The 27,464-nt window shown below is 39.5% G+C and overlaps 2 protein-coding genes across 2 annotated transcripts; one reads left to right on the top strand and one right to left on the bottom strand.

Moving 5' to 3' along the window:
* The first annotated feature begins 1,423 nt into the window (after window positions 1-1,423).
* fam83fb (family with sequence similarity 83 member Fb) lies at window positions 1,424-10,577 on the top strand. The gene is made up of 5 exons (XM_069167463.1): window positions 1,424-1,985; window positions 6,443-6,610; window positions 8,175-8,296; window positions 8,684-9,420; window positions 9,694-10,577. The coding sequence occupies exons 1-5, from the start codon at window positions 1,509-1,511 to the stop codon at window positions 9,738-9,740; spliced, it is 1,551 nt and encodes a 516-aa protein (XP_069023564.1). The 5' UTR covers window positions 1,424-1,508; the 3' UTR covers window positions 9,741-10,577.
* A 1,628-nt stretch (window positions 10,578-12,205) lies between these two features.
* On the bottom strand, window positions 12,206-26,164 carry cyth4b (cytohesin 4b). The gene is made up of 13 exons (XM_069168083.1): window positions 26,081-26,164; window positions 23,317-23,399; window positions 23,090-23,154; window positions 22,041-22,107; window positions 20,936-21,054; window positions 20,512-20,592; window positions 19,396-19,508; window positions 18,987-19,135; window positions 17,710-17,821; window positions 17,043-17,119; window positions 16,593-16,664; window positions 16,286-16,440; window positions 12,206-15,670 (listed from the first exon to the last, which is right to left on the bottom strand). The coding sequence occupies exons 1-13, from the start codon at window positions 26,097-26,099 to the stop codon at window positions 15,589-15,591; spliced, it is 1,194 nt and encodes a 397-aa protein (XP_069024184.1). The 5' UTR covers window positions 26,100-26,164; the 3' UTR covers window positions 12,206-15,588.
* Window positions 26,165-27,464: the final 1,300 nt, after the last annotated feature.

Raw genomic sequence — 27,464 nt, 5'->3', positions numbered from 1 at the left:
AGGCCCCGAAAAATGTCCTTTGTTTTCTGTCTTATTTGCAAGTGATTCTTTCCGCATCTAACTGATGACTATCTTGTGACCGACAACCAACTCTGTATTACCATACAAAAGCAGATAGAAAGGGAATGGGGGTGATGGTCTACTGTTTGTCCCACTGAATAAAAGCTGACCTACGGAGGAGGGAAGGCCCTTCTTTTCTGGACACCTCTCTTTGAGGGTTCATGTATGTGTTCCTTCTTGCAAGAATAAATGTCCGATGTGTTTGATTTTGAACCAAGCCTCTTGAGTAATTTTTCTAACACAGAAGTATTACGGAGAGTCTACAATATATTTTTATAAAAGGAAAATGATGTATACACTTAAGAACAATTCAAAGATACTTGTAATGGAGTGCCTCTTCTACTCCACTACATTCCAAAGGGAAATATTGTTCTTTTGATTCCAAGTGTGTTTTAGATTAGGCCTTTAGATGCAAAACATATTACTTTACAAAATATCAATACAATGCTAATAGTACAAATTTGTCAAACTGGAAGACTGCTGCTTACACATCAGCAGTAATGTTCCAATAATATATCTTCTACACTGCAACATTCTTCCTACCACATAGTGTAACAATCTACCAAGAGCCATGTTAAATTACTGACATTCAAGGACCTTTTGAAGTTGAATGATCAGCCTTATTTGAACTAAAGAGTTGTGCAAAGCTAAAACAAGTGAACCATCATTTTTGTGTGATTCTTTCTGTTTTGGAAACACTGAAAAGTGAAATCAAAAGGTAATGGATCATGTACTGTCGTTTATAAACATCTGTTTGTTTATTTGCACCCCCTATAGTGAATAATGCAGATTTACTTCCGGTATTCAGGCTCAAAGTACAGAGAATATATTCAGATTAACATCGATAAACCCTTTGTCAAATCAATTGTTAACTTTGTTAGGCCTACATTTCTTCAGGAATATGACCTATCTTGTTTGACCCACGTATAAATGATCTGTTTGCTCATTTTATGACCAGGGCTGGTCTGATTTCACAAGATCAACCCCTGCATGCTTTTACAACACCAGCCTTTCCCAGACAAGCCTGTGCTGCATTCAGGTTCAATCTGTCATTCTGACAGGAAATTGTAATTTATCATCCTATTTTTCAAATGGGATGATAAGAAATGGAAATAATTCATTCCAGATATATTTGAAGTTCTCTGAATATGTACAGTGGTGAGTTGGGTATGAAGATACATGCATACAAATCAAATACGGTGTCAGAATGACCAGAATATGTAGGTTATATTTGCATACAAATATACGTAACAACGTAAACAACAACCTGCCTATTCATTCTGGTGACCTTTATTCCAATGGCACGTGAACGCACCACGGTTTCTGCGCCGGGCTCCACCTCAGGTAAGGAAAGTTTGCCAGTTTTGTTTTACCTCTGAGGTCACACATGCCATTCAGCAGACCTCACTTGGTGTGACAGTTTCCGACCTCCAGGAGGGAAAACTGCCATGGCCGAATCCCAGCTCATGTGCATGGAGGACGGGGAGATCGGAGCCAAAGTCCCGGACTCCAAACCGGAGTTTTACTACAGCGAGGAGCAGCGCGCAGCTATCGAGGAACTGCTCAAGAACGGCGACGGCGCCTTCAAAACGCGACTCAAAGATGACAAGATGAAAGACTTTCTGTCCGCACGGGAAGTCAAACTGTTGCTGAACACTTTCAGACAGCATGGAAGCAGCGGCAGCGACGCGTCTCCCTCCAAATCGGAGGAGGGAGCCGCCGCCGCCTCAGACGCGGATTCGGGGGTCCATTCAACCTACTGGCCCCAGATGTCCGACACAGATGTGCCGCCGCTGGATATCGGCTGGCCCAGCGGGGGTTTTTTCAAAGGGGTGACCCGGGTGGCCGTGCACACACACCCGCCCAAAGACAACGGACCTCACATCAAGGAGGTGGTACGGCGCCTCATCCAGGAGGCGCGCAAGGTGAGGAGGGGTCACAAAGGAGGGGCTCGAGACAGAATATATACTGATATAATACAGGCTAATAATTCTGAATTCATGGCCCACGTCATTTACAGGATAATGACAGGAAGTTAGTCGCCTAGTCTATGGCAGTTTGGTATTGGGCTTGTAGAATTTAAAGACAGGATATCTCTGGACAAAATAGCCCACTGGATAACCATAATTACCTGGAGTAGTGGTGACAGGTGTGCTGGAGATTTAATACACAGAGATTTGGGTTAGTTGGAAAAAGGAGATGGCAACTGATTTATTGGTACAATATAAAATAGAATCTAAACTAAGGGGCACAAACCATGAAAAACAGCCCCAGATGATTGGTGCGGTGAAGATGTATCCATATACTACGGATCATGTAGTTTATGGGTTGTAACTACAACAAAGCCGCGGTCCCCTCTGCTTCATTCTACTCAGTTACATACATTTGAGTTGTTAGCACGTCTTCACACAGAAACGGAGGGCCTGAAGTGGGTCTGTGAATCTGAGCTGCCACTCATTGTTTACTCTGGGACTGCCGGAGCTAACCTGAGTCATCTGTTCCGCTTGCTCACTGTAACGCAGTGACAGGCTCTGCTCGCCTCACCCTGCCTTATTATGCCTCTTTCTAGCTGAGTCAGGGAGGACGACAGGAGCTTGTGGCAAATATTCACTCAGGGTCCTGCAGGTCAACTGGAACCTTCCTGTGTGGAGTTTCCATGTTTTGCCTGGGCCTGTGTGGGCTTCCTGAGTCCTCAGGCTTCTCTCTTCAGTCCAATAACGTGCATGTTAGGTTAACTGGTGATTCTGAATTGGCCGTGAGTGTGAGAGGTTGTCTGTCTTTATGTGATGGCTCTGTGATGGACTGGTGACCTGTTCAGGGTCAGCTGGGCCTCTTAATTTGTTCCTTTGAAATCCTCTTTTTTTTTTTTTTTTTTTTTTTTTCTGGTGTCTTCCCTCCAAACTGTGTCTTTTATTTTGTGTTTACTTTTTGCATTCCCTTTTGCTCGCTCACATTCTCACACTCTTCCCTTCCCGTCTTTCTGTTTAAAAATCAGTTCATACTGCATCTCAGAAAAATCACACAAGGTCAAACTGGATCACAGGCCAATGACAGCCTGCTGCTTCCTCTCTTATATGCTGCTAATAAAGAAAGTTGTTTACAGTATGCACACCAGTCTGGACACTACTTTCCTTACTGGTTCTTCCACCTTCCAGCTTTGGCCGTAAAGCAGGTATTCATCAGCTGAGTGGTTTGTTTACCCGTTCACTTCCTCTTCTGATACATTTTCAGGATAAAAAAAAAAAACCTCTGTAAATTAACTTCATAGTACACTTGTTTTCCATGTTTGTGGGTGTTTCCTAAAGTTTTCACGTAAAGAAGAAGGCAAATAAATAAACGGCAGGTTTGTTGTGTGGTTAAACTGTATGAGAGGACTGGAACATACTGACCTACTTTGTTGTTAGTTATGAGAAAGAAAATGGGCTGTTCATAAAATACCAACAAACACACACTGGAGCAACATCTTTTCACACATATTACATTTCCTCTCTTTAGTTTTTATAATTTGCTGCTGATGATCCAGTGCTGAGTCGACCGTCCACATGTCTCAGCTTGTGTCCGTGTTGTTGCCCTCTTAGGTCGACTCAGCATTTTTCTTCAGTGAGACACGGAGTGGAAACAGCAGATCTTTTCTGCCTGACAGACAAGCTTTTGTTCCGCTTTTTTCCATGACATAGCTTTTCAAAGAACAGTGGAAGTTTCAAACAAAACACATTTCCCAAACCTCCACGCTTTTGCTGAACATGTCCCAACATGTTTAATAGGACCACCTCTCGCCTCTTTGGTCCTCTCTCAATCTTTTAATCTGTAATTCTCTATCACGTGTGATTATTGTATAGACCCAACACACAACTTGGATTATTTTTGCATATTTAACATGACAAATACTTCTTCTGGCCAGCTCTCTGTTTAGCTGATTGGTTTGCGTATCTGGGCTGCAACAAACCAGACTCAAACGAATTTACATTTAAATATTGCAGCATTATAAATGAGGGATCTTAATGTGTGACCGTGTGACCTTTTGTGTCGTGCCACAATGAGGCCGAAATGTCCACTAGATGCATATAAATGACAATACAATGATATCATGATAGTTTTACACTTTTTTATTTTTGCTTTTAGAAGGAACTTTTAAATTGAGCTTATCTGATGAGCAATTTAGCACAAACTGTGTTGGGCACCAGACAATGAATCCCTTTTTAATGGTAGAGGGGCCTTTTCTAGTATTTTTTTTTCATCACTTTTATTCCAGGATCAACCCAAGATATATTTTGGAAATTAATTTTGATGAAGTCAAACTGCCATATTAGATGATAGTAAATCAAAACTATTAATTTCACGATTTAGCAGAAACTCTTGGAGAATACACAATAGACTCTATAGCCAATCATATATTGCCATCTTGTAATCCCAGTTTTATGAATGAAATTGAACCGAGAACCATTCATCAGCAAATATAGGTGGTAATTACAAAACATATTACATTACATTACATTTAATAAGTGCATTTCAACCATGAGGGTACAAATTCAGAACAACAAGAAACAAGAAAATACAATTTTCTTCAAGATAGTCAAACTTCAAAGTTCTATCAGTAAGTGCCATTTTAAGCTACTAAAGTTCTCCTATTCAAGGTAAAGTCGGAAGAGGTGTGTTTTTAGTTTGCGGTGGAAGATGTACAGACTTCCTGCTGTCCTGATGTCGTTGGGGAGCTCATTCCACCATTTAGGAGCCAGGACAGAAAACAGTCGTGATTTAGTAGAGTGTTTAGCTCAGTGAGGAGCAACAAGCCGATTGGTGGAAGCAGAGCGGAGGGATCGGGCTGGGGTGTAAGGTTGGACCATGTCCTGGATGTAGACTGGACCCGATCTGTTCACAGCACGGTACGCAAGTACCAATGTTTGGAAACGGATGCGGGCGGCTACTGGTAACCAGAGGAGGAGGAGGAGGAGGAGGAGGAGCAGGAGCAGGAGGAGCAGCGGAGTGGGAGTGAATTTAGGAGGTTAAAGACCAGTCGAGCTGCTGCATTCTGGATGAGCTGCAGAGGTCGGATGGTGCTAACAGGTAGACCTGCCAGGAGGGAGTTACAGTAGTCTAGATGTGAGATGACCAGAACCTGGACCAGAACCTGGACCAGAGCCTGGACCAGAACCTGCACCTCCTCCTGATGTTGTGCAGCATGTATCTACAGGAACATGTTGTTGCAGTGATGTTGGCAGAAAGAGAGAGTTGACTGTCGAGTGTCTCCGAGGTTCCTAGCAGTCAGGGTCGGGGATAACACAGAGTTGTCCAAAGTAATAGTCAGGTCGAGGGTGGGAGAGTCTTTCCCTGGAAGGAAGAGCAGTTCAGTCTTGTCGAGGTTAATTATATACATGTTGTTAATGTTTTATATTTAAAGGTCAGTTTGCTGATTAAAAGAAAAATCCCAAAGCTTATCAAAATACTAATATTGGCATTAAATATATGCACTTAAATATGGAAGATTTTGGTTTGGTTTGGATAGCCACATTATTACACTGCATGTAGAAAAAGAACATGGATACATTATGAATGTAACAACTCCACTTCCTGAGCCACAGTTGACTTTTGAAAACGCCATTTAAAAATTGCAGGCAACTAACAAATATAATTATTAATTGGTTTGGTTTATGAAATTTGGGGTTCAGTGTCGATCTCCAAGGACATATTGGCATGTGGTTAGCTGGACTTCGGGATTAAACCGACAACCTCATGATTAGTGGGCAACCCGCTCTACCATCTGAGCCGCAGCCTTCCTTTTTCTTGTTTAACAAAAAAAAAAAAGTTATGTAGAAGTTTACAAGACGTTATAGCTTTAGATATTTTCTTCTTTTATCTCTTTATAGTTGATTTCAATTAAGAAGTGACTGTTAATGCAACCACAGTGCTGTTGGACACTGTGGCTTTGTCCTAAAACTTGTTCTTGTTATGTTTGTGATGTATTAATTCAAATTCATCTTTCGTATTTTCAGTAGGTTTTAACGGTCTCAGTTAAAGGCTACAAGATACATTTTACAGCAGTTTTGTTCTGCTTACATCCGGCTCTTAGAAATCCTTCTATTGGGTAAAAATGAAAGGAAAACTAATCCCAGCACGGGAGCCTTTTGGGAGTGGCTCTACAGACAAAGGCAGATTTAAGTCCTAAATTCCTCAACTGATCTCCTGTTGTTGTTACAAAGCTGTATCTGTATGATCTGACAGCCTGACTGGAACACAGCAGGAGGATAATACAGTGGCTTCCTTCGCTCTTGTAAGACTGGCATCTTTCATCAGGCCTTACAGTCCTTACTCTACCCGCCCCCCTGCATGTTTCTGTCAATCAGCTGGTGTTGCATTTCCAACAGTTCAGCTGTTTTTGTTGCAGGTCATAGCGATAGTGATGGACATGATCACAGACATCCAGATCCTGCAGGACCTGATGGACGCAGCCTCGCGTCGCTCTGTGCCCGTTTACATCTTATTGGACGACCAGGGTGTCCCACACTTCCTGGATATGGGCACCAGGCTGCAGATTGGCTCACAGCACCTTCAGGTAAGACTGCACCGAACCTCAACGCATTTTACAGACGAACAACTGCTATCATAAGATGTTTTCTTTGTTTTCTTTTTTTTATAAATCAAATTTATTCAGACCAGCCACCAAAACAAAAAATAAACTGAAAAAACAGTTAGCTGTCACCTTTTATACTATGTCACTTTCTCTCTGTGGCTAATCAGGGAGGGTCTCTGAAATGAGTGTCACTTAATTCCAGGTGGAATTAATCTTTCCTTATTTTAGAGCTACATGGCACTCAATTGCACTTTTAGAAGAAGCATAATAAAAAACAAAATACATATTGCAAGTGGCAGTGCTTCTTTGGGAATGACTATTACAGCAGAGAGCAGAACAAGCATGTGCAGCTTCTGCTCAGCACACATACCAGCAGAGAGTAAAGTGAATTAGCTGCAAATTGGGAGTGGGTGAGGTAAGGCATAACAACATTTGATAATCGAGTTTTATGTAAAAAATATAAGATTCTCCAATTCTATCTTATTTAAAGTGAATCTTTTTTTGGTTCCTTTCAGTTATAAACTGAATATCATGGGCTGTTTGGGACAAACCAAAGCATTTTAAAGATCCATCCATCCATTATCTGTATATACATTATCCTGAACAAGGTCACTTTTGGGCAAAGGCAGAGTTCACCCTGGACAGGTCACCAGTCTACCACAGGGCCAACACATAGAGACAGACGGAAACAAAGACCATTCACACCGAAGGGCAATTTCTAGAACCACCAATTAACCTGAGGTTCATGTTTTTGGATGGTGGGAGGAAGCCGGAGTACCCGGAGAGAACCCACGCAGGCACACGGAGAACATGCAAACTCCACACAGAAAGGCCCAGAATCGAATCCTGACCCTTTTCGCTGTGAGGCGCCAATGCTAACCACTGCACCACCCCATTTTAAAGATCAACCAGCTAATTAATAAATACTTGAGAGTAATCAATATTAAAAACAATCATGATTTACGGCTCCAGATTGTTTGATACAATACATTAAGTTGCGTAAGTCTTTGCTAATAATGGGTGGAGATTTCGGAGAGATTTAATCATACTAAATTGGACTTATGCCACAACCTGTTGGTAAATCTTACCTCCACTACAGCAGCAATGATGATTCTAACCTGCAGTGATATAGATGACTGTCAGTAACAACAACACAAACAAGTCTGTGAGGGAGATATCAACACTGGCATTGCTCTGAACAAATCCTGATACATCCAACTGTTAATGCTAGATATAAATAAAATAATAAATAAAAGCTCTAAAGGCTGGTAAGTGATTTTGTTTACCTTTTTGTGATCTGCAGGCACAATTGACACTCAGCATACATCATTACAATTCATATTGACAGATCAGTTTGTGATGATTGTATCTACTAAAGATATGCTGTTAAGCTGCTGATTGAAAAGACGTCCTTCCACAGGCAGCCAGTCGGAGGTTTAGATGAACTGATTTCTGGTTTCTGTGTTCAGCCCTACCGTCCCACCCTCTTTCTGCTGACTGTCGTTTCTCGGTTCACGGCCTGACTGTGACCCTCTTGTCGTTGCAGAACATCAGAACCAGAACACTTCAGGGAATCGGCTTCGGTTTGTCCTCCGGCAGACTCCCCGGTTCACTCTGTAATAAATACATGCTGGTAGACGGAGACAAAGTCATGTTCGGCTCCTACAGGTGAGGTCTGAATGTATGCTTACACATTTTACGTTAGTGTTTTATGCAGCACTTGACTTATATTTCATTCATTTTTGAAAAGAGAAACCGTGTGTGCATGCATTCAAAATACTGTACTTACTTAATTCTGTATTTTGTAGAATAATTAGGGAATTCAACTACATGTTTTAGCCTCTTCGTAAAAGATTTTGATACTGCTAGCATGGTCAAAACATTGATAGATAAAACTACTACTAATAAAAAAAGAAATGGTCAAAGCTATACAAATATGACCTAAGTCCTTGTTGCAGTAATGGTTTTAAATTTAGCTGTAAAAGTAACGGACCAATGAGGTATCATTGAATATACTGAAGTTGGTAACTGTTGTAAATCTCATCTCTGTCCCAGTTTCTCCTGGTGTACGTCTCGTATGGACAGAAACATGATCACTGTGATGACTGGACAGGTGGTGGACTTCTTTGACCAGGACTTCCGGCAGCTGTACGCCATCTCTGAGAAGCTGGACCTCTACAAGGAGTTTCACGTTAGCCCGCCTACTGCCAGCAAGACCGCCACAGTTCGTTCCAGAGCAGAGTCCAAACGCCCGCCGTTACCAGCGACCACGTCCCGCTTTCAAGTCAGCTTGGGGGATTCACGGAACGCCAACATCCAGGTGCCTGCGCACAAATACTACAACCCCAAATACTCACTGGTGTTTTGGGATGCTACTCGTCCCACAGGATCTCTGCCTGAGGCAGGACCTAAGCAGGGTTCAGTTCTGGCTAAGGTTCCTGAGGACATGGACCTGACGAGGCCACGATTGGCCAGCAGTGATAAGCTGGACCGGCTGAGTCCACTGCCCTCAGAAGCCCTGAGCGAAAGCTTCAAGAGCCCAAATGGAGGCACGCGGGACAAAAAGGGGCGGTTCATGTGGAAGATGAAATTCCACAGGAGGAAGTCTTCCAGCAAGCTTTCCGTTAACAGCGTTGCGTGCCCTTCACCCACAGAAAGTCATCCGACAGATGAGAATGACGACAGTTTTGAGGTGCTTGTGATGTCTCCATCCAAAGGGAGTAAGAAGCCGTCCAAACTGGGCCAGCGTACTGCGTCTCAACAAACTGTCAACACAGCACAGGACAATGAGAGTAAGTAACAAATGAAGGACATATTTATGAAGCAAAATGATTTAATCTAGTGGTTCTTTGTGGGCTTTATTCTCTCAAGAGGTTCTGAGATGGATCTGAAAGAAAGCTCCTTTTCTTAGTATTTTTGAGCAAGCCAATGAGTAGAGGTCAACTGCTCTTTGGTTCTTTGTTATACTGCAGATGTATGGTTCATGAGTGGTAAAGTCCACATATCTGCTCTCCCTTCGCCAATTTTTTTTTTATAATGGTGTTCCTCCTGTTTTTGTCTTACAGGTGTTAAAAATCAACATCCAAGAAAATCAGCATGTATAGTGTCCTGAGCTGCAGCGGCTGGTCTCCGACATTCTTCAAATGGATTATAAAACAACTTTCTTTACACTAACGTTACATTTGATTGGACAGTATTGATAAAATAAAGTGTTTTATCAAGCACCCAACAGAAAGACCAGATTAATGTACAGTCCTTCAGGTACTAACATATGCAGTTTTATGTTTAGTGCTGAATGTAAAATTAATGATCATAATATTGTGAGATGTATGCTGCCCTGGTCGGGTGCAGAGAAGTGTAATATGATATTCTATACTGACCACTGGCATCTTATTTGCTTATTTGTTTGGGCTTCAGTTTCTTCCTTGCTAGACACTTAGTGAACACAATATTCAGTGTTTGGCTGTTTTAATAATATAAATATAAACTTCCAGATGGTGGTGAGACATATTGCAGGGAAGCAGAATGAAAAACCTCTGATCAGGGATTATATGACACTGCCACACATGTCCACCTGGTTGAGAACCACTGATCATGAGTAACCTAAAGTGGGACATTGTCAGACATTGTATGATTTTTACTTTTAACTCTTCCTTGTATTAAACCAAAGAATCCTCCGAGCTTCAGTCCTCAAATACACAGAATAATTATCTATAAAAGAAGATGAGAAGTCGACCTTGGGTCAATAGATGGGTACAACATTACACTGCAATTTGTTGTGTCCTTTTTTTTTTAATGTAGTTTTATTTATCTGTAAATGAATGTTTGACATACGAATAAGTGTGGGATCTTTATTTCTTTGTGTTTATTAAATGGTTACAGAAAAGGAAATCCTTAACATTACCATTATGTTTTAAATATTTAAATTGTCCAGTGATTCTAGACTGAAAACAACCAATTATAATGTATTCCTACCATAAATAAATCTATGTATTTACAATCTAAGTCATAGTTAAGCTTTTAAAAAACATGTCTGTTGGATTCGATAGGAATTTGCACTAATTTAGGAAACTAAGGGAGGGAGATGATCTTCACAGCAACACACAGAAAACATAAGGAATAACATGAAAAGAACAGTGTTATATAAAAATATATTGAACGTGGGAGGGGCTATATGTTCGTGAAATCAGATGTAAGCTGTTTGCACGACTGTTTGACCATGAGGCATCGCTTTGACTGCAGCTCCTCCTAGTGGTGACATGCAGTAGTGCTCCAACACTTAAGATGATTGCACTTCACAAACTGACCGCCAGCTGCCTCCCTCTGCTTCTCTTCTCTGGGCGTTTGCTAACAGCTTAGATCTCACAGAGGAACCACAGGCCTGATGGGAACTCAGAGGTTGAGTTGCGGGTGGAGGCGGGGAGGTGAGAGAGGTGGGACGTTTGTCAGAGGTGTGTGTTGCAATACTGAAACAGGAAGTCAGAGCTGCATCAGGAAGAGGTGTTCTCACACTAATATATAACCTAAATTTACTGACGCATAGCAGGCGTGATGACATGTTATTTCCTGGGATACTTATATCTCAGTGTTTATCCTACAACACTGCAACTGTTTGTACTTCAGTTGACATTTTTCAGAATGGAATTGGCCTTTTTCACAGCAGATGTCTTGACTTGTTTTAGCAGGAAATGCACAGGTGGCTTTAATAATACTCCAATCACACCTGAAGTGATTGCACGAAACCATTTGTTTTCAGGGTACTGGTTTTGTGCAGGGTGGTTCATTGGCAAGGGTCATTTAAACACTTAAATGGAACTTAGTCATTTTGAATTTCATTACAGCTGTGTCTTTCTTGCCAAAACAGAATCAAAATGTCTGCCATTAAAAAGGTCAAAATACTCTTGTCAGGGAGAGGTCATCTCATTTCAAGATAAATTACACCAGCATTGAACCTGCAGGTGCAGCAATAAACTCTAAACATGCAAAAATGAATCACTAATAAGAGAAAAAGCTGACATAAACAATGAAGGTTTAAAATGTTCTAATGGGGTTATAAATGTCATGAGGTTGTAGGAACATTTTATCAAATGAATATAAACATGATAGAAAAAAATACTGCAAGATACCCTTCAATCCAAGCCTGTAATTGTAGGAAGAAGCAATCACAACAGGTTCAATTTTGTAATTTAAAGGTGAAAACATACCAAAGATCAAATCAGGTAGGACACAAATAACTAACTGTTCCAACAGCATTTCATTACTGCATATGTGCAGTTAGGACATGCTCCACACTGAAACAGTCAAATTAACTAGATAACCAAAACTGTTATTTCCTCTTCAACCAAATTTTCCTCAGTATAAAAATCACAAATGAACAAGTCCACATTTAATAATTTAAAGCAACTGAAGGTCTCTTACATTGGCTGATGTTAACATGTGACTCTACCATCAGGAGAACACTAAATGACAATGATGTGAACAGCAGAGATGCAAGAGAGATGTTCCGAAAAGAACATTGTGACCTGTCAGCAGTTTGACAGATCAAAAACATCACAAACTTACAAATCCACATTTAATGTGAAGTAATCATTTAAAATTGTTTTATTATATTGTAACACCAATAACAAGTTGATATATCTAAACAACATTTGATAATTTGTCAAATGAAGAAGGCCATAGGAGGATGTACAGTGGGGCTTGAATGTTTGTGAACCCTTAACCCTGCACAATATCTAAATAACATCATACCATTTTTACACAAGTCCAAAAGGAAGACAACCCGGTTAAACAAATGAGATACAAATACAATACTTGGTCATTTATTTATGAAGAACATCATCCAATATTACAGTATCTGTCATAGGCAAAAGTATGTGAAGCTCCAAGATTACTATTATTGGAAGGTGAAATCAGAGCGAGGTGTTTTCAGTCAAGTGTGATTGGACCATGTTTTATTGAAAGAACAGAGATTCATCAAAGACTGATCTTTCCAGCTTCTGTTTGTTGTGAGATTTCTGAGAAGCTCAGAAAAGAAAGTTGTGGATGCTCATCAGTGTGGAAAAAGTTATAAAACCATCTCTATAAAGTTTAGACTGCACCCATTCACAGTCAGACAGATTGTGCACTAAGAGAAAACGCAAGACTTTGCGCTCACCAGGGGTGTGACCAACAAAGCTAACACAAAGGTTTGTAATAATCTGCAAGATCACAGAGGAAGCCAGGATAACGTCTAAGCAACCGAAGGTCTCTCTCATGTTAAGTTGTGAGTCGACCATCAGGAGAACACTAAATGACAATGGTGTAAACAGCAGGGTTACAACGAGAAATGTTGCAAAAAGAACATTGTGGCCTGTCTGCAGTTTGACACAGATCACGGGAACAAGCCAGTAGGCTGTTGGGAAAAAAAAAAAAAAATTGTGGATGGATGAGACTGGAATGAGAAGCATTATGTTGGGAGAAGGAAAACACTGCATTCTAGCAGAAGAACATTATCCCATCTGTAAAACATGGTGGTGGTAGTATCATGGTTTGGGCCTGCTTTGCTGCTTCTGGGCCAGGATGGCTTGCCATTATTAATAGAAAAATGGCTTCTGAAGCAAATTATAAAGGAAATTGGCAAGACATTTGTCAGTGAACTGAATCTATGAAAACAAATGCCACAGCTTGTCTCGAAGAAAAATTAAAAAAAAAAAAATCCTCTTATCTTTGTATGTCCAGTCTACGAGGTGGGGGGGGGGGGGTAACCTCGTAGTCTGAAGTACTGAAATTATAGATGTTTTGTTCAATTTTCAAAGAAATTGTAGGCCATGCAATGAGACAACCAACCTAAGCACACAAGTCGTTCAACCAAAGAATGGTTAAGGAAAAATAAAGGATTTTATGAATCGAAGTCCTGACCTTAATCTAACATAAATGTGGAACAACCGGAAACAAGCAGATCATGTGAGGAAATCACCAGCATCCTAGAGTTGAAGATGCTCCAGAACAAGGAAGTAAAATGTCTCCAAGCTAATGTGAGGACTGATCAGTTTGCAGAAACATTACTTTGCAAATATAGCTGTGATAGGTTAGCCTGGTGCGAACCAGAACCCAATTTCACTCTGTGTGAACATATGGGTCTGGGGATTATCCAAAGAGAATCGTTTGTACATGTTTGGGCGCATACCTCGGGTTCATTTTAACCAATCAGCTCGCGCTGAAACCGGCCGACACTCTGCCACCGCTGCAACTCCCTACCATATCCACCAAAGTTTTTTTTCCTGAGCACAGCATGTTTTTAAAGTCGATTTTAATGAACGCTAGCAGTGTGATGAAGGTTTATTCTGCGCTGAGCGTTCAGCGTTTTTTTTCCCGGTCCCTGAGAGCTGCCCTCTTCACTGTCACCAACTGTCCAATCACAGTGAAGGAGGGGCGGGACAAACGCGGTTAACCACTGATATTGATCGATGATCGGTCTGCCTTTCAGAGTGGCTGTGCAAACGCTAATACAGGCCGAGTACCCAGACTGTATTCACCGCAAAGAAAACTGGAGCAGCCAGGCCAGTGACAGGTGGCCACACTAGAAAATAACATGTTCACATACTTTTGCCACTCACCAATATGTAATAGTAAATCATTTTCTTCAATAGTTAAAAGACCAAGTATAATGTTTTCTGTGATATTCAATTAATCTGGTTCTCATTATGCGCTTTTAGGGAAATTATGTTGTTTTAGATGATATTTAAGGTGAAACATAACAAATTCTAAAGGGTTCACAAACTTTTAAAACACCACCATATGCCCTGTCTTAGTTTGAAAAAAAAGCTTGCTAAACGTCTGTATGTGATATCGCAGTGAGCCAAAAATGTGGTTTTGGTGTTTCACCCAAAAAGAACATGCAAGGATAAGAATGGACATAGAAACAATAAATGTGAGGAAGTGAGGTATGGTTGGATGGTTTCAGAGTGCATTTGACTGAAAACACAGCTGTCAACGTGCTTCTTAGAATTTAAAAACAGGATCCATTTTACATGTCAAAAGAGATCTGAAAACTTTTTTATCAAATAATTATTCCCCGAGACAAATACAGTACTGTACAATGGTAGAATATATAAGGTACGGTAAAAGATTTCTTTCAATTATTACAATATATACAAGCCATTTGCACAAAATCCGACATAATGTATATTTGTATTTTTTGCACTGTGCTTTCAAATGAAGTGACATTAAAATAAAATTGCAGGTCCTTGCATGTCTATGTCGCTCTATAAAGTACAAACAACTGATGGAGGAGTATAAATCCCGAAAAACATATTTACATACTTAAAATGATTTCTCTACAAAATTAAGAAATGCATAAGCAGGTATATTCAGATGACACCTGACCAGGCAGAGCTTTTGTAATGAAATTAAAATGACCCAGTGAACAGAGGCACATCCGTCTATTTACTTGTGTCCATTTTTGAGCCTGTGAGAACTTAAGCTGAGAAACAACATGCCTGTCACCTTTTGATAGCATTCACGAAGCCCTTGAGACATCACACGCTTGATGTGTCCTCCTGACAGTACACGAAGCAACTTCTTATGGCTGAAGTGATAAGAAAGTGCAGTACATACACAGCCAAATAAACAAAAGAATCTGTAAACGATTCCAGTCCACAACATTGACTGGCACAGATTGAGATGTCCCAGGCATCGGTTTTCACACAGATGCCCTGTGGCTTGTCATGTTGATACTGAGAGCATCAGCAATGAGTCAGTGAGGTTTTGACCTTTGACACTGTTTCTTCTCAGTCTGTGAAAAGAGAAGTAGAAAGAGAAGTCCCTCTTTTAGACTCAACGACCGCTGATAGTGTGTTTCTGTCAAGGCTCCACTGTCTTTGCTCGGTTGTGTTGCAGGGTGTATGAAGCAACTTAAAGTGGAACAGAATCCCACAGTGGTGCAGTAACATAAATGTCCATGTGGTGGGGCGCCGCACAGCTCAGTCCTGAAGAGTCTGGTTTATCACCTTCTTCTTACGAACCGAGACCAAGTCGTAGAATGGATCCTTGGTGATACTGGCTCTGTTTGAAGTAGAAATGGTTGTCATTAGGTTAACTGAGCAATATATGTCTGCATGTACTTGTACAAATCCCTTTTTGAGACAAAAAGCAAGGCTGCGTTATGCAAAATGTTAGCATAAAGACTTGGTTTAAGGTTAAGGTAGAGTTAGGTTTAGGTTAAGGTTAGGGTAACATTTAGACAAGTAGTAATTGGTTAGGGTTAAGGTTAGGGTACCCGCCCAGGTAATTCATTTAAAGTCAATATCATGTGCATCAATATGACTGACTATCTGACCCCATAGTTTATCTGGAAGCGTTGGGCCCAATATAGTTCAGTGAGTTGGTGCAGAGTCTTTTTTTCCTTGTTAAATAGAATACCCCACTGAGCTTCATAAAACCCACCTGTACTTTTGTTCCCCCAGATGACCAAAAAACAAATAAGGTTCCTGGTTAGGATTATAATTTGAATTATCATTATTGTTTTGGATAACCTACACACTTGTGGAAAAAGTCTGGCTTTTTGTTTGGTTTTGTTCTGCGGTTTGGTGTCATTTGTGTTGTTTTGGCCACAGTTGATCATTTTCAGGTTAGTGTTTACTGATGTATGAGAAAAAATGTCCGTGTATGATGTCTGACCTGATGGCTTCGATCCAGGAGTCTCTCTCTTCGGCGCTGGCAGCACAAATGGTGTAGGACTGATGTTTCCCCTCCACCACCCTGCCGTCCGTCTCTGTTTTACAGGCTTTAATCTTCTGCCCTCGACTGTTGGGGTTGTACAACTCCAGACAGTACTAGACGATAAAAGATCATCAACATGACAGCCAATCAATACATTTATCAATCTGCCAGCTTTCAGTATTTACACAAAACCTCGACATTAAATTGAATTCAGTTAACGTTTCAAACATGTTTGTGTTGACAGGAACAGCAGACAGGATCTTACCGGTTTGCGAGGATATGGCACTTCTCTCACACAGAGATTCTCTAAAGGGATAATGCCTATGGGCTCTTTGTCCTGCAGACAGATTAAAAAGAGATGGATTGAGTCAGGTGATGGGAAGACGGTAAGAAGGAAGAGCTGAGAATAAAAATGTCACTCGCGTCAAGAAAAACAGGAAAGCAGAAGTGACAGAGAATCATGACCTGAAGTATAACAATCTGAGACCTTCTCTGAAAATAAAAACACATTTTGTTGATCAATGTCCAAAAATAAAATATAAACTCTACGTAAAAATGAAAGGTCCATGACTCTTGTGTGCATACATACATATTTAAGATTAAAACAATTAATTTTTTTCTTTTTCTGTGCAACACAAGAATGGGCCAGAAGAATGCTGCGGCTTGAAAGTCTTTCAGAAAAAAAGGTATATGAAGGACACTGTGGGCGCCTTACAGTGGTGAACTCAAAGTAGTAGAGGCAGTTGTCAGTCAGGATGAACCATCGTCTCTTCCATGTCTTCACTCGACCTCCTGAAATACAGAGAGAGCAAAAATACTGACAGTTATTTGTTGTGGTTTCAGTTGTCAGTGAAGGCTGGCTAAACAAGCTAATCCAAATGCAACATTTAGAGGTTGTTTGTGAGAACTTAAAACAATAGCACAACCAATCAGGGGCATTAAGTTTTGTTCTAAGGACAGTTAAGCGCCCTGAGTTTACTTTTGTTGTGATTTGGCACTGGATAAAAACAATTGAATTGAATTGAATTGAACTCAATTGAATTTACATTCAATTCAAATGAATTGAATTAAACAAAACTGAATTGCATTAATATTGAAATGAAATGAATTCAATTGAATTAAACACAAATTAATTCAATTCAATTGAACTGAATTGAACTAAACATTATTTAATTAAACCTAATTGAATTGATATCGAATTGAATTGAAATGAGTTGAATTAAACGTAATTGGATTAAACTAAATAGAAAAGAATTGAATTGAACTGAATGTAATTGTCATTGAATTGATAATAATTACACATCACCTCTTTGTAACTGAGTTCAAATAAATGTTTTTTTTTTTTTAATCTTTTTACAACGTGTTCTTGAGAAGGAGTTTACCAAGTTTGAGGAGCCATCCTTCTCTGTCAGGGTTGAAGAAGGTGTGAGTCAGATCATTCCCATCATCCTCTGGGATTTTGAAAGGCTCATTGCGGATGCTCTCGTACAGTTTCTGAGTGGGGGAGGGGTTTGACTGTTAAAACGATTAAATATACCAAACATATGCAACCCGTAAATGACCAGTTTCAGTCAGTGAACACACATTGTCAGCCAAAACCTTTTAATCAGTTTGAAAAATAAAATAATAATAACAATGACACCCAAACACAACAAAATGCGTGTGATTTTAGTTACATATGACGCTGAATCAACTATTTCCAAGGTAGACTGGCACAATGGGTGGTTCACATCTTTACACAAGCCTATTGTTAGTTGTGACTGAGCTGTCGGAGGAGAGTAGTCACGAGAACAAGCTGGATGTGATGTGATGGTGTTTCTGTGGCAGATTATGTGGTCACTGTGAAATAGTGGCATTATTTTCTTAAGCAAGAAAAGTATTTTATGGTTTTGCTTTCATTTTCCTATTGTACAGTGTCTCACACTGGCATTCATTGTTTGAATTCAATTTACCATGTTCTACTTCATTTTAATTGAATAAAGCAGAAGGATTACCTATCGGGTATACCTTGAATAATCTTACCATTTATTTTTTTTAACTGCAATATGGACACATTAAACGCATGCTATTTGGTTCTATGAAAAGTCTACACCCCAGTATCACCCCGTAAACAGACCTGTAATTAGAAACAACAATGAATTTATCCTACTAACAAGTATTGTCTGTGTTGTCAAAGCCTCATAGTGTATCTTCTTCTTCTGCCACCAAGCTCCAGTCTAAAAACTGTTAAAAGAGCAGCAGCACTGTTGCACAGAGGGACATGGTCCTACATTATAATGTGCATGGGCACTGCCAATTTTCAGTCAGTCCCAAATACAAGCTACAGATACAGTATGCTGCCATACATATTCATAGTGCCAAACGTGTATTAATCTGCAGCTGGAAAAAGTCCTCAGCAAATGCAGTATTTAATCCTGTTTAATTATACACTTTACAATCTTTAGTGTCTAACTGTCAGTGAAACAGTAAAACTGTAAATACTGGATGACAGGTTAACACATGTGGTCTTTACAAAATGTGCCTCTCCATTGCATGTATCCACTGTAGGGGGCTAATAATCAGACTCTCAAGGCCAAACATTGATGATCAATTTATCTCCAGGAGCTGAGATGTCGGCTGTGTTACCGCTTGGACACTGTGACTGGCTGAACGTTCTTACCGAGAGCAGATCGTCAGGTAGATTTTCTCCGTTATTGATGCCTCTGTTCATGGAGAAGAAACGCTCCAACGTGGTTTTGTCCTTCACGTTGGGATTGTGAAGGCTGGTGTTCAACATGATGATGGCAAATGACAGGATGTAGCACGTGTCTGGTGGTAAGAGGAAGATCGACACATACAAAGAATAAGAAGAAGCACGACATTACATTTACCATAAACCTTTGGAAAAATATAGAATCAGTGAGATAAAGAAAAAACTAAAGAGAAGAGAAGGGAAATGAAAGGCAAAAAGGCAGAAGCAAAGATATTATTTAGTCATTTATTACATTCACACCTCCCCCCACTCTTCAGTCACGCAAACTCGGTCCAGACAGGAATTAGACACATACTGTACATGTGGTGAAGCTTACCGGTCGACTGGAAGACATGAGTGTTGCAGTCACAGTAGCGTGTGGCGAAGGCCTCCATCATGCGGTCAATCTTCTGGGCTTCACCAGGTAGACGGAAACTCCACAGAAACTGTCTGTCACAGACACGCCACAATAACATCTCTGCATTCAGTTCATACAGGCTCATTTAGGCTTGTGATCAGTAGATACACAACATGTCTGGAGTCCACACTTCAGTACAATTCTGATGTTCCTCTTCCTTATACTTGAACATTTATTTATTGCTACTTTAGAAAAACATAACATTGTAGCATATTGGTTATGTCACAGTGCTCAGCAGCTAATAAAATACTCATTTCCAAAACTGACTTTTCCTTAAAAAGAGCATTCCAGCAATATAGAATAGCTCTTCTATGGAGTTAAAGGACTCGAGGGCAACAGACCAGTTTTGTAGCGGCACATGCATTGTGGTAATTTCATCTAAATAATACATTTTGCATACTAAGATGCTAATGTGAGGACGCTACAATGTTTACCATGTCCACAATTTTACCATCGCACGTCAGCGTGTTAACAATGACGGGAAAGGCTGCAGCAGATGCAGTTGCTTTGCAACTTTCTTTTTCGTATTTTTACATTGTGGTATTGATCACAGTGAAAAATGTAATCTACGTCCACCAGTCACTGAGAAAGGTATCTGAGTGTAACTTTCCACCGCTGTTGACATTCTGCAGCAACCAGCAGCCTCGCATAGCACTTGTGAGAACTGACTGAAGTTTGTGGCTTGTGTTGGGGCCGGTGACAATTGTGATCAGTATGCAGTAACTGACTGCATTCTGGATTATGCAATCATATTACAAGTGTAAACAATATTACTTACACTTTCTTGATCCTGAAAATATTTTTTGATTAAATGTAAAAAAAATGTATTGTGTTTATTTTATTTTGTGTGATTACTTTTGTCAGTTTCAAATTATTTCAGAGAAAATTGTGGGTTTTTCCTTCTTTTCCCGGAAGGGTACCAACAAATTCATCCACGACTGTATATACTGGAAATGTCCCTGCTGATTCGGTTGAAGTTTGGTTTGATGAATGATAATCATGTGATCGAAATAAGTGAAGATAAAGTGAGCTGACCTGAGAGCCTGGACCAGGTTGAGGTCGGAGAACTCGTGCAGCTCCACGAAGGCCTTCAGCGTCTGAAGGTGGAGCTCCTCCCTGTAGGATGGAGTGGGGAGGAAGGCAAATGAAACCAAAGGAAGTCATCCATCTTTTCCAGATGAAACCAGCATTCGCAGCTCACCATCCTGTGACTACTTTTTTTTTTCTCTACATGCCTTCACCTCGATTTTTATTCCACGTATCCTCTTAACTTCCTCGTCTACTGGCTGTTTCAACATCCTATCATGCTGTCTCGTTTGGCTCTCTGGCTTACTATATCACAACTCTCTCATTTATGCACCTAATATTCTATTTTCTCCTCCTCATCATCCTTGACCCTCTCCAATTAGGAACCCTCCTCTCTTCTTTGACTTTCATCCTCATGCCTCCTCTTCCTCACCTTTCTCCAAGGAATTCTCCGATGGCTGTCTTGTTGAGTCCTTCCTCCTTGTAGAGAAACTCAGCGATGGACTGAGCACTTCCATTCAGCAGCTTGTTCTCCACCAAGTAATGGATACCCTGCATGAAGGGAGTATTTTTTACAGGAAGTATAACATTTTTGCTTCACAATATTTGTTGTGTTCGATTGGTCTTAGTGCTCCAACAGGTAAGTACGTTTTACTTTATGAAATAGTGCGGGGGAAACATGCAGTAACACATAAACTATCCAGGGTGATCAAAAGTGTTGAGTGTCACAATGATCTCATCTCCAGTCAGCAAAACAAAAGTGAGCTCATAACTTCTGTAATTCCAATTCCTTAAAACGGATTTATCTTCCTCTTTCTGCTCTGTCACAGACTTTGGAGAGGAAAAGGAGGATTAGAAATACATTTGCCGACGCACATCCACTTTTCTTCACAACCCAAAACCGAAAACCAATCCATACAGCCTCAGACTTTTGACAATGAAGCCACGCTATGAACTTATTCCTCACATAATCTAATGGAGTCCTGTCTATCATCTGAATATTAACAATTTCATACAAGTTTGAAGGCACATTAGTGTGAATAACTTAAACATATTCAAGCGTTTCAGTCATCTCAAATATGCACTTTACCAAAAATATAAATTTAAATACGCAACACCTTGGTAATGCTTTTGCTTTGCATTTGTTGTTGCAAACCTGCTTTGACTCATTACAGTGATGCGCTTGACCTGACAGCGAAACCACGGAAACTGTGGGCCGGTGATGGAGGTTCACAGACTCGGCACCTTCAGTAAGAGAGGAAGTCTGTATAGTGACAGACAGAGCTGCTCGCTGAAGGTGCTCAAGTTGAAAATGTCAGAGTTTTTTTTTCAAACCCTTCGAGAATAGCAAAACGTAATTTCTTGTCAAGCATCATGCTGAGCAAGATGCTTTAACCACATGTTCACTTCGTGTTGATATTTGGGTCTCAACAGACACACACACACACACACACACACACACACACACACACACACACACACACACACACACACACACACACACACACACACACACACACACACACTTCTGAGCTCACCTTTTTGGGGTCCATGTTGAACTTCTTCTTTCCAATTGAGAATTGTTTGCTCTTCTCTACAGTTTTACTGAAAAAAGAAATGTATTGATTTACTTTTCACCAAAGCCAACAACAGGGAGCCATAGTCCCAATCAAGTAAAGCCTTTGTACCACCAGCCCAGTTCATATTTTTACTGCAATTGTTTAATAGTGTTTGAGTAACATCACATCCTATCTTTGTAAAGATAGAACAAAACAATGTATCCAAATATATCTTATTAGAATGCAAAAATGTAACCTTCCACAAGGTTTTGAGAGGAAACCCAAAAAGTGTAACCACTAATGGGATTGATCTCAGAATGTCTGCTCAATACACAGCCACAACCAACAGAGTTCGTTTAGTTCAAAACTATAAAAGTCAAGTTATCATCATTTTAAAAGCTTGCTAATAAGCACACTATATTGTCTTCTTTTATAAAAAAATGTCTCGTTTTATTGTCCCTACTAATTCTCTTTAATAATTAGTATAAACAGGAAACAAAGACCAAAACCCTTTTTGGTTTATCAATTACTTTTAAGATCTAATCAAACAAATCGCAAAATTATTTTTTTTTTAGATATTTTTTAAATGAGGACAGGTTATCTGAGAAACATCAACGAATCATGTATGAGAATAATTATTGTAAAATAAAGTGGTGAAAATGCTGCCCTGGAACTGGGAGAAAATGAAAAGCTACTGTGAAACTGAAACGTGACCACAACACTGATCACGCCAAAGCGTGTAATACACCTGTCAGACCACTAGAAGATAATACTGGTGTTAGATTTTGCCTCACCTCAATGTGAAAAGTATGCGCATATAAGAAGTCTCAAAGAAGGAGGTCATATGACAGAGTACAAAGAATGATAAAGTCAGAGTAGCGATGGGGTAGTTTGACAGAACAACAACAACAGGACTGTCAAACTGTACACATGTGTTCAAGTCCACGACAAAGCAAACGTTAATATGCCTTTCTTTCAAGTAATGTAAGTAAGTTACTGAGATAATGTGAAGTTAGACCAAAACTCACTTTTCTTCTCCAGACTCAAAGCTGTGTATCTCTGCCATGACGTTGTCTATCTCCATCTTTAACTTCTGGACAAGATGAAAAAAAAGTCTTTAACATTTGTTTTCGTAAAAATCAAAGCAGTTGTTGCTTCTCTTAGTGAACGTCAAAACGTAATACACTAAGAGAGCATTTATTTTAGTGATGGAAACATAAACGTAAACATGTTGTGGTTTGTGTGAATGCACTACCTGGATATCATCCAGCAGGTCCTGCTTATACGTCTTGATGCTCTCAATCTCCATCTTCTCATCTGCTGTGAAATCTGAGGAAACTGTAAAAAATTGAAACAAAAGATGTCAAACTGATTCCCAGTAATTTAAGTTTCAACAAGTCAGTTCTTCAAATTGAATGATCGCCCCACATCTCATATTCAGTTGAAATAGGAACTATATTTTGATGGTCGTTGTATCTTTACTGCGACTCCACAATTAGATCTGCTTTACTGTAGAATTAATTGAATTTCAGTGTGTTGTGTATTTAAAGACAACCACAGCAGAGGGAGTGAAAGTCTCTTTGGGAGACATGTCAGACAGTTGTGGTTTTCTCATGAATGATATCTGTCACCGCAAAATTCCATTTCCATGGATACATATTTAAACACAGACTCCTCGTTAAGTTTCCATTCTGTCAAACATTAACATCCTCACCTTCCACATTACAAGTCATGTATGAATCATAAAAAAATGAATAATAATACAAAGTTTTGTCATGATTACTAAATACAACAAATATCAATAACAGGAGGTTGCTAGGTAATAGATGTTTCATGAAATTGCACTTTCAGGGTTTAGATATCACTTCCATATGGACACTGCATCACCAGAGCTTAGTTCCCTTCAACCTGATTTTGTAGAAATGATGGCCAGAGGCCCTTTTACACATGCGAATCAGTATATTGTGCACAGAAATTTTCCATTTTCAATTTTCTGTCTTTGAATTGTGACCTTTGCCCCCCCCAGAATTCATGATAATTACTCACAGAATTCAAATTTGCTCTCACAATGGATGCCAAATTCTCCAAACGTATCTTCTTGTTGTATAAGGTTGTTGTAAAAAATGTTCCCTTGGCTCCTTTTGTGCCACATGCCGTTACTTTGATATAGACTAGGTTTGTAGCTATCTCTTAAACTGAGGAAAGGTCTACTCGCGACCCCTCCTCTTCAGTCATGATGTCAGTATGAACAGAAATTGGGCAGAGTTTGACTTAAGAGTGACTCCTCTCACAGAAGATTGATCATTTTAAGGATTTTTTTTTTTGGCGCCCAAAGAGGTGACGGCATCCAGTACTTTACAAGAACATTTTGAAAGATGTTGAAAAAAAGAACCATCACTTTATGAAGTTGTGTTTCTTATTTGTTGACCCCTCAGATATTCAGAGTGGTCTGAAGCCCAGGTTAGGAACAGCAGACTGGGCCAGAGTCTCTGGAAGCTTCTCATCTATAGTGCTAGGTCTTATTGTGTCAAAATCATGCTATTGTCACATATAGTTTACACAAAGCCAATAGAAAGTAAAAATGATACTGCTCTGACGCATTCAATGTCAGCTTGGAAGAATAACAAAAGTATCTCAAGAAGTTATCCAGAGGAATTTACAAATTGTTTTTAAAATAAATACTCAGTGAAGGACACTGAGTGCAAAAGGATTGCAAGCACACTTATTGTTTGTCTTCCAGGCTCAATATTGTAGCAGCATTAGTTGTGGATGAAGAAATGCTCCTCAGATCACTCATGTTGCAGCATCCAAAAAGTACACTGACCTTGTGTTTGGCTTGAAAACAGTCCTCTGCCAGCTAATTATGATGTTCTTATACTGTCTTCTTATAATGAGAATCAGCTTTGATTATTGAAAGCAGCTCCAGGCAAAGCTAACAGGCCAATTTAGGCGAGTAAAAAGAAGTTCCCATGAGAAAAATTTAAACAGAAGTGATATAAATATATTTCCTGTCAGCATGGGCGATTTTAGAATAATTTCTGACCAGGGTATGAGCTCTACAGTGCTCCAACATAGTTTTGTATCAAAGATAAAATATGCATTCAAGTTTTATTCTGATTGAGAAATGTATCTTTAAAAAATATAAAGTTAACCAAGCTTTAACTGACAACACTTCCTGTACAGATATGTTAGTTGTTTGCTGATGATGCTGTGACCACAGGACTTCCACTTCCCCACCCTTCCTTTACACTTCTTGTGCAATAACACTGGTAAACATACGTTATCACACTGCGCTCATTAAAATAGGTTTTAATCTGAAAAATAACTCCATAAATGTAGTATAAGCAGCTTGACGTGAGTACTTTAAAGGAGGATTGTTTAGACATCCAGCCAAAGACAGGAACTTCTGTTTTTAGTTTTTATATTATTATCAGTGATGAGTGTCTCTTCCCCATTTCAGTTAAAGACCCGCTCAGTGTGTGATGCGCATCGCTTAACCACAGGGTGCAGATGGTAATGAAGCCATACACCAAGAACTGGAATTGTGCAACCATGGCCTAAATATTAAAAACTCAGCTGTTCTCACAGTGCACTGGCCAATTCATGTTTAATGTACAGCTATTTCTAAATTATAAGTGTGAGAAAGTAGACGCTGCTAATGCACACAAAACAGCTGTGACACTAGTTAAGATTAAACGTGTAACTGCTTTTGTTTAATTTGTGTCGTGACCTCCAGCTTGTTGATGATTGTACACATATCAAAAACATACAGGGTAATCAAATACCTCATCATATGTAGGAATTCATTAAAAGACATTTATAGTAGGTAAATGACATAACACAGGTGGTAAGTTCATAAACTAATGTCCCATCGCTTATCTTAAAATGTCTAATAATAATTTTTGAGGACATATTGAAAATGCAATACCAACAAAAGTTTTAAAGTCTTTGTATAAATCTGAAATTAAATATTAAACATCACAACTAACAATAAAAAGGGAGAAGAAACCAGGACTTACCCATTTGGCAATCAGTCATTTATATCCTAAAAATGTTTTTTAAAAAGGCAACACCCAAATAGTTGAGTATGGTCAAGTGGCAATATCAAGAAAAGCAGGCTGCCGCAGCACACAGTGCACTAATAGCTGAATGAAGTGGGTGTTGTCTTTTAACCCCACCTCTTCCCCAACCATCACCGTGTCAAGCTTACATGAGCACAAAGCAGAGAAGGACAAGCAGACCGGCCTTCAAAATTAAATGTTTTCTTAAATGGATTAATCAATGTCCTGCAATCATGGTGGGTCACTTGGGCCATTTAAAAAATATATATCTATAGGTCTAAGGTCAAACAGTCGTGGGCAAACGCAAATGTAAAAAAAAAAAAAGAAAAGAAAAGAAGAACAGGTTTTTGTTTATTTACTTATTTTTGATTGATATTAAGATTTTTGCAACACTAACACATTGGTCCTTGTTACAATGTTGAACCTTCAAGTGGGCTTAAAAAAGATAGTTTTGAAACTTGGTTGTTCAATGAACCTTGGCTGCAAAACAGGCCAGGAAGTGAGTTTTGACACCCAAGAATCTTGTCACATGGTGAGGTAGGCACTGAACCGCTGACAACCATCAACCCTGCTGCCGATTCGGACAGAAATATCTTCGTCATTTGCTGCTACACAATAAGACAATAAGACATTTTCTTCTCACTGCAAATTAGAGACATTTATTTTGAAGATGATCTCACCCTCGTGCTTATTGTGGTTTCTTATTGTGATGTACTAACAGGCTGACTTGACAGTTGATGAGAGAAGTCATGCATGGTTAACAGCTGTCTTTTGGATGCAGCATCCTGTCACCGTAAACTTGTTTAACTGGGTTGCGGTTGAAACTAATTTCGAACCCACATTTCATTTAGGATATGCAATTACTATAGAAACATTAACAGGAGAGAGTAGCTTCAACACTCGAAGTCATTATAACTAAAATTGATGCACCTCCAACTTCTTGAATGGGTTTTTAATGATTGATCTCACAAAATGCATAATTTGTTTTCCTAAAAACAAAAACATATTCGGATTAAAATGAATTAAAATCAATAAATGTCCTATATCTAATAGTTGTACAAGTGCTGTGCAAGCAAAGGGTTTTCAATCTGCGAATAACAAGAATAACACTGAAGTGTCATCTAGTGGTGACAAAGCAATATCACAGGTATTATTAGGGCATGCACTTTGAAGATGTGTCTGTGTGGCTTACAACATATTTTCCATTTATTTCCATCGTCTATCATTTTACAGATAGATGAACACATTTTAACTTAATGATGAATTTCAAGGTTTGTGTGTAATTGCATTACACATTAGTCTGTTTTACAATGTAGCATTGTGAGGATCAGGCTACCTGTTG

The sequence above is a fragment of the Embiotoca jacksoni genome, unplaced genomic scaffold (genome assembly GCF_022577435.1).
Source record: "Embiotoca jacksoni isolate LCO1_2020_lvr unplaced genomic scaffold, fEmbJac1.0.p SCAF_4, whole genome shotgun sequence".
NCBI lineage: Eukaryota > Metazoa > Chordata > Actinopteri > Embiotocidae > Embiotoca > Embiotoca jacksoni.
This window is presented reverse-complemented; position numbering and strand designations above follow the sequence as displayed.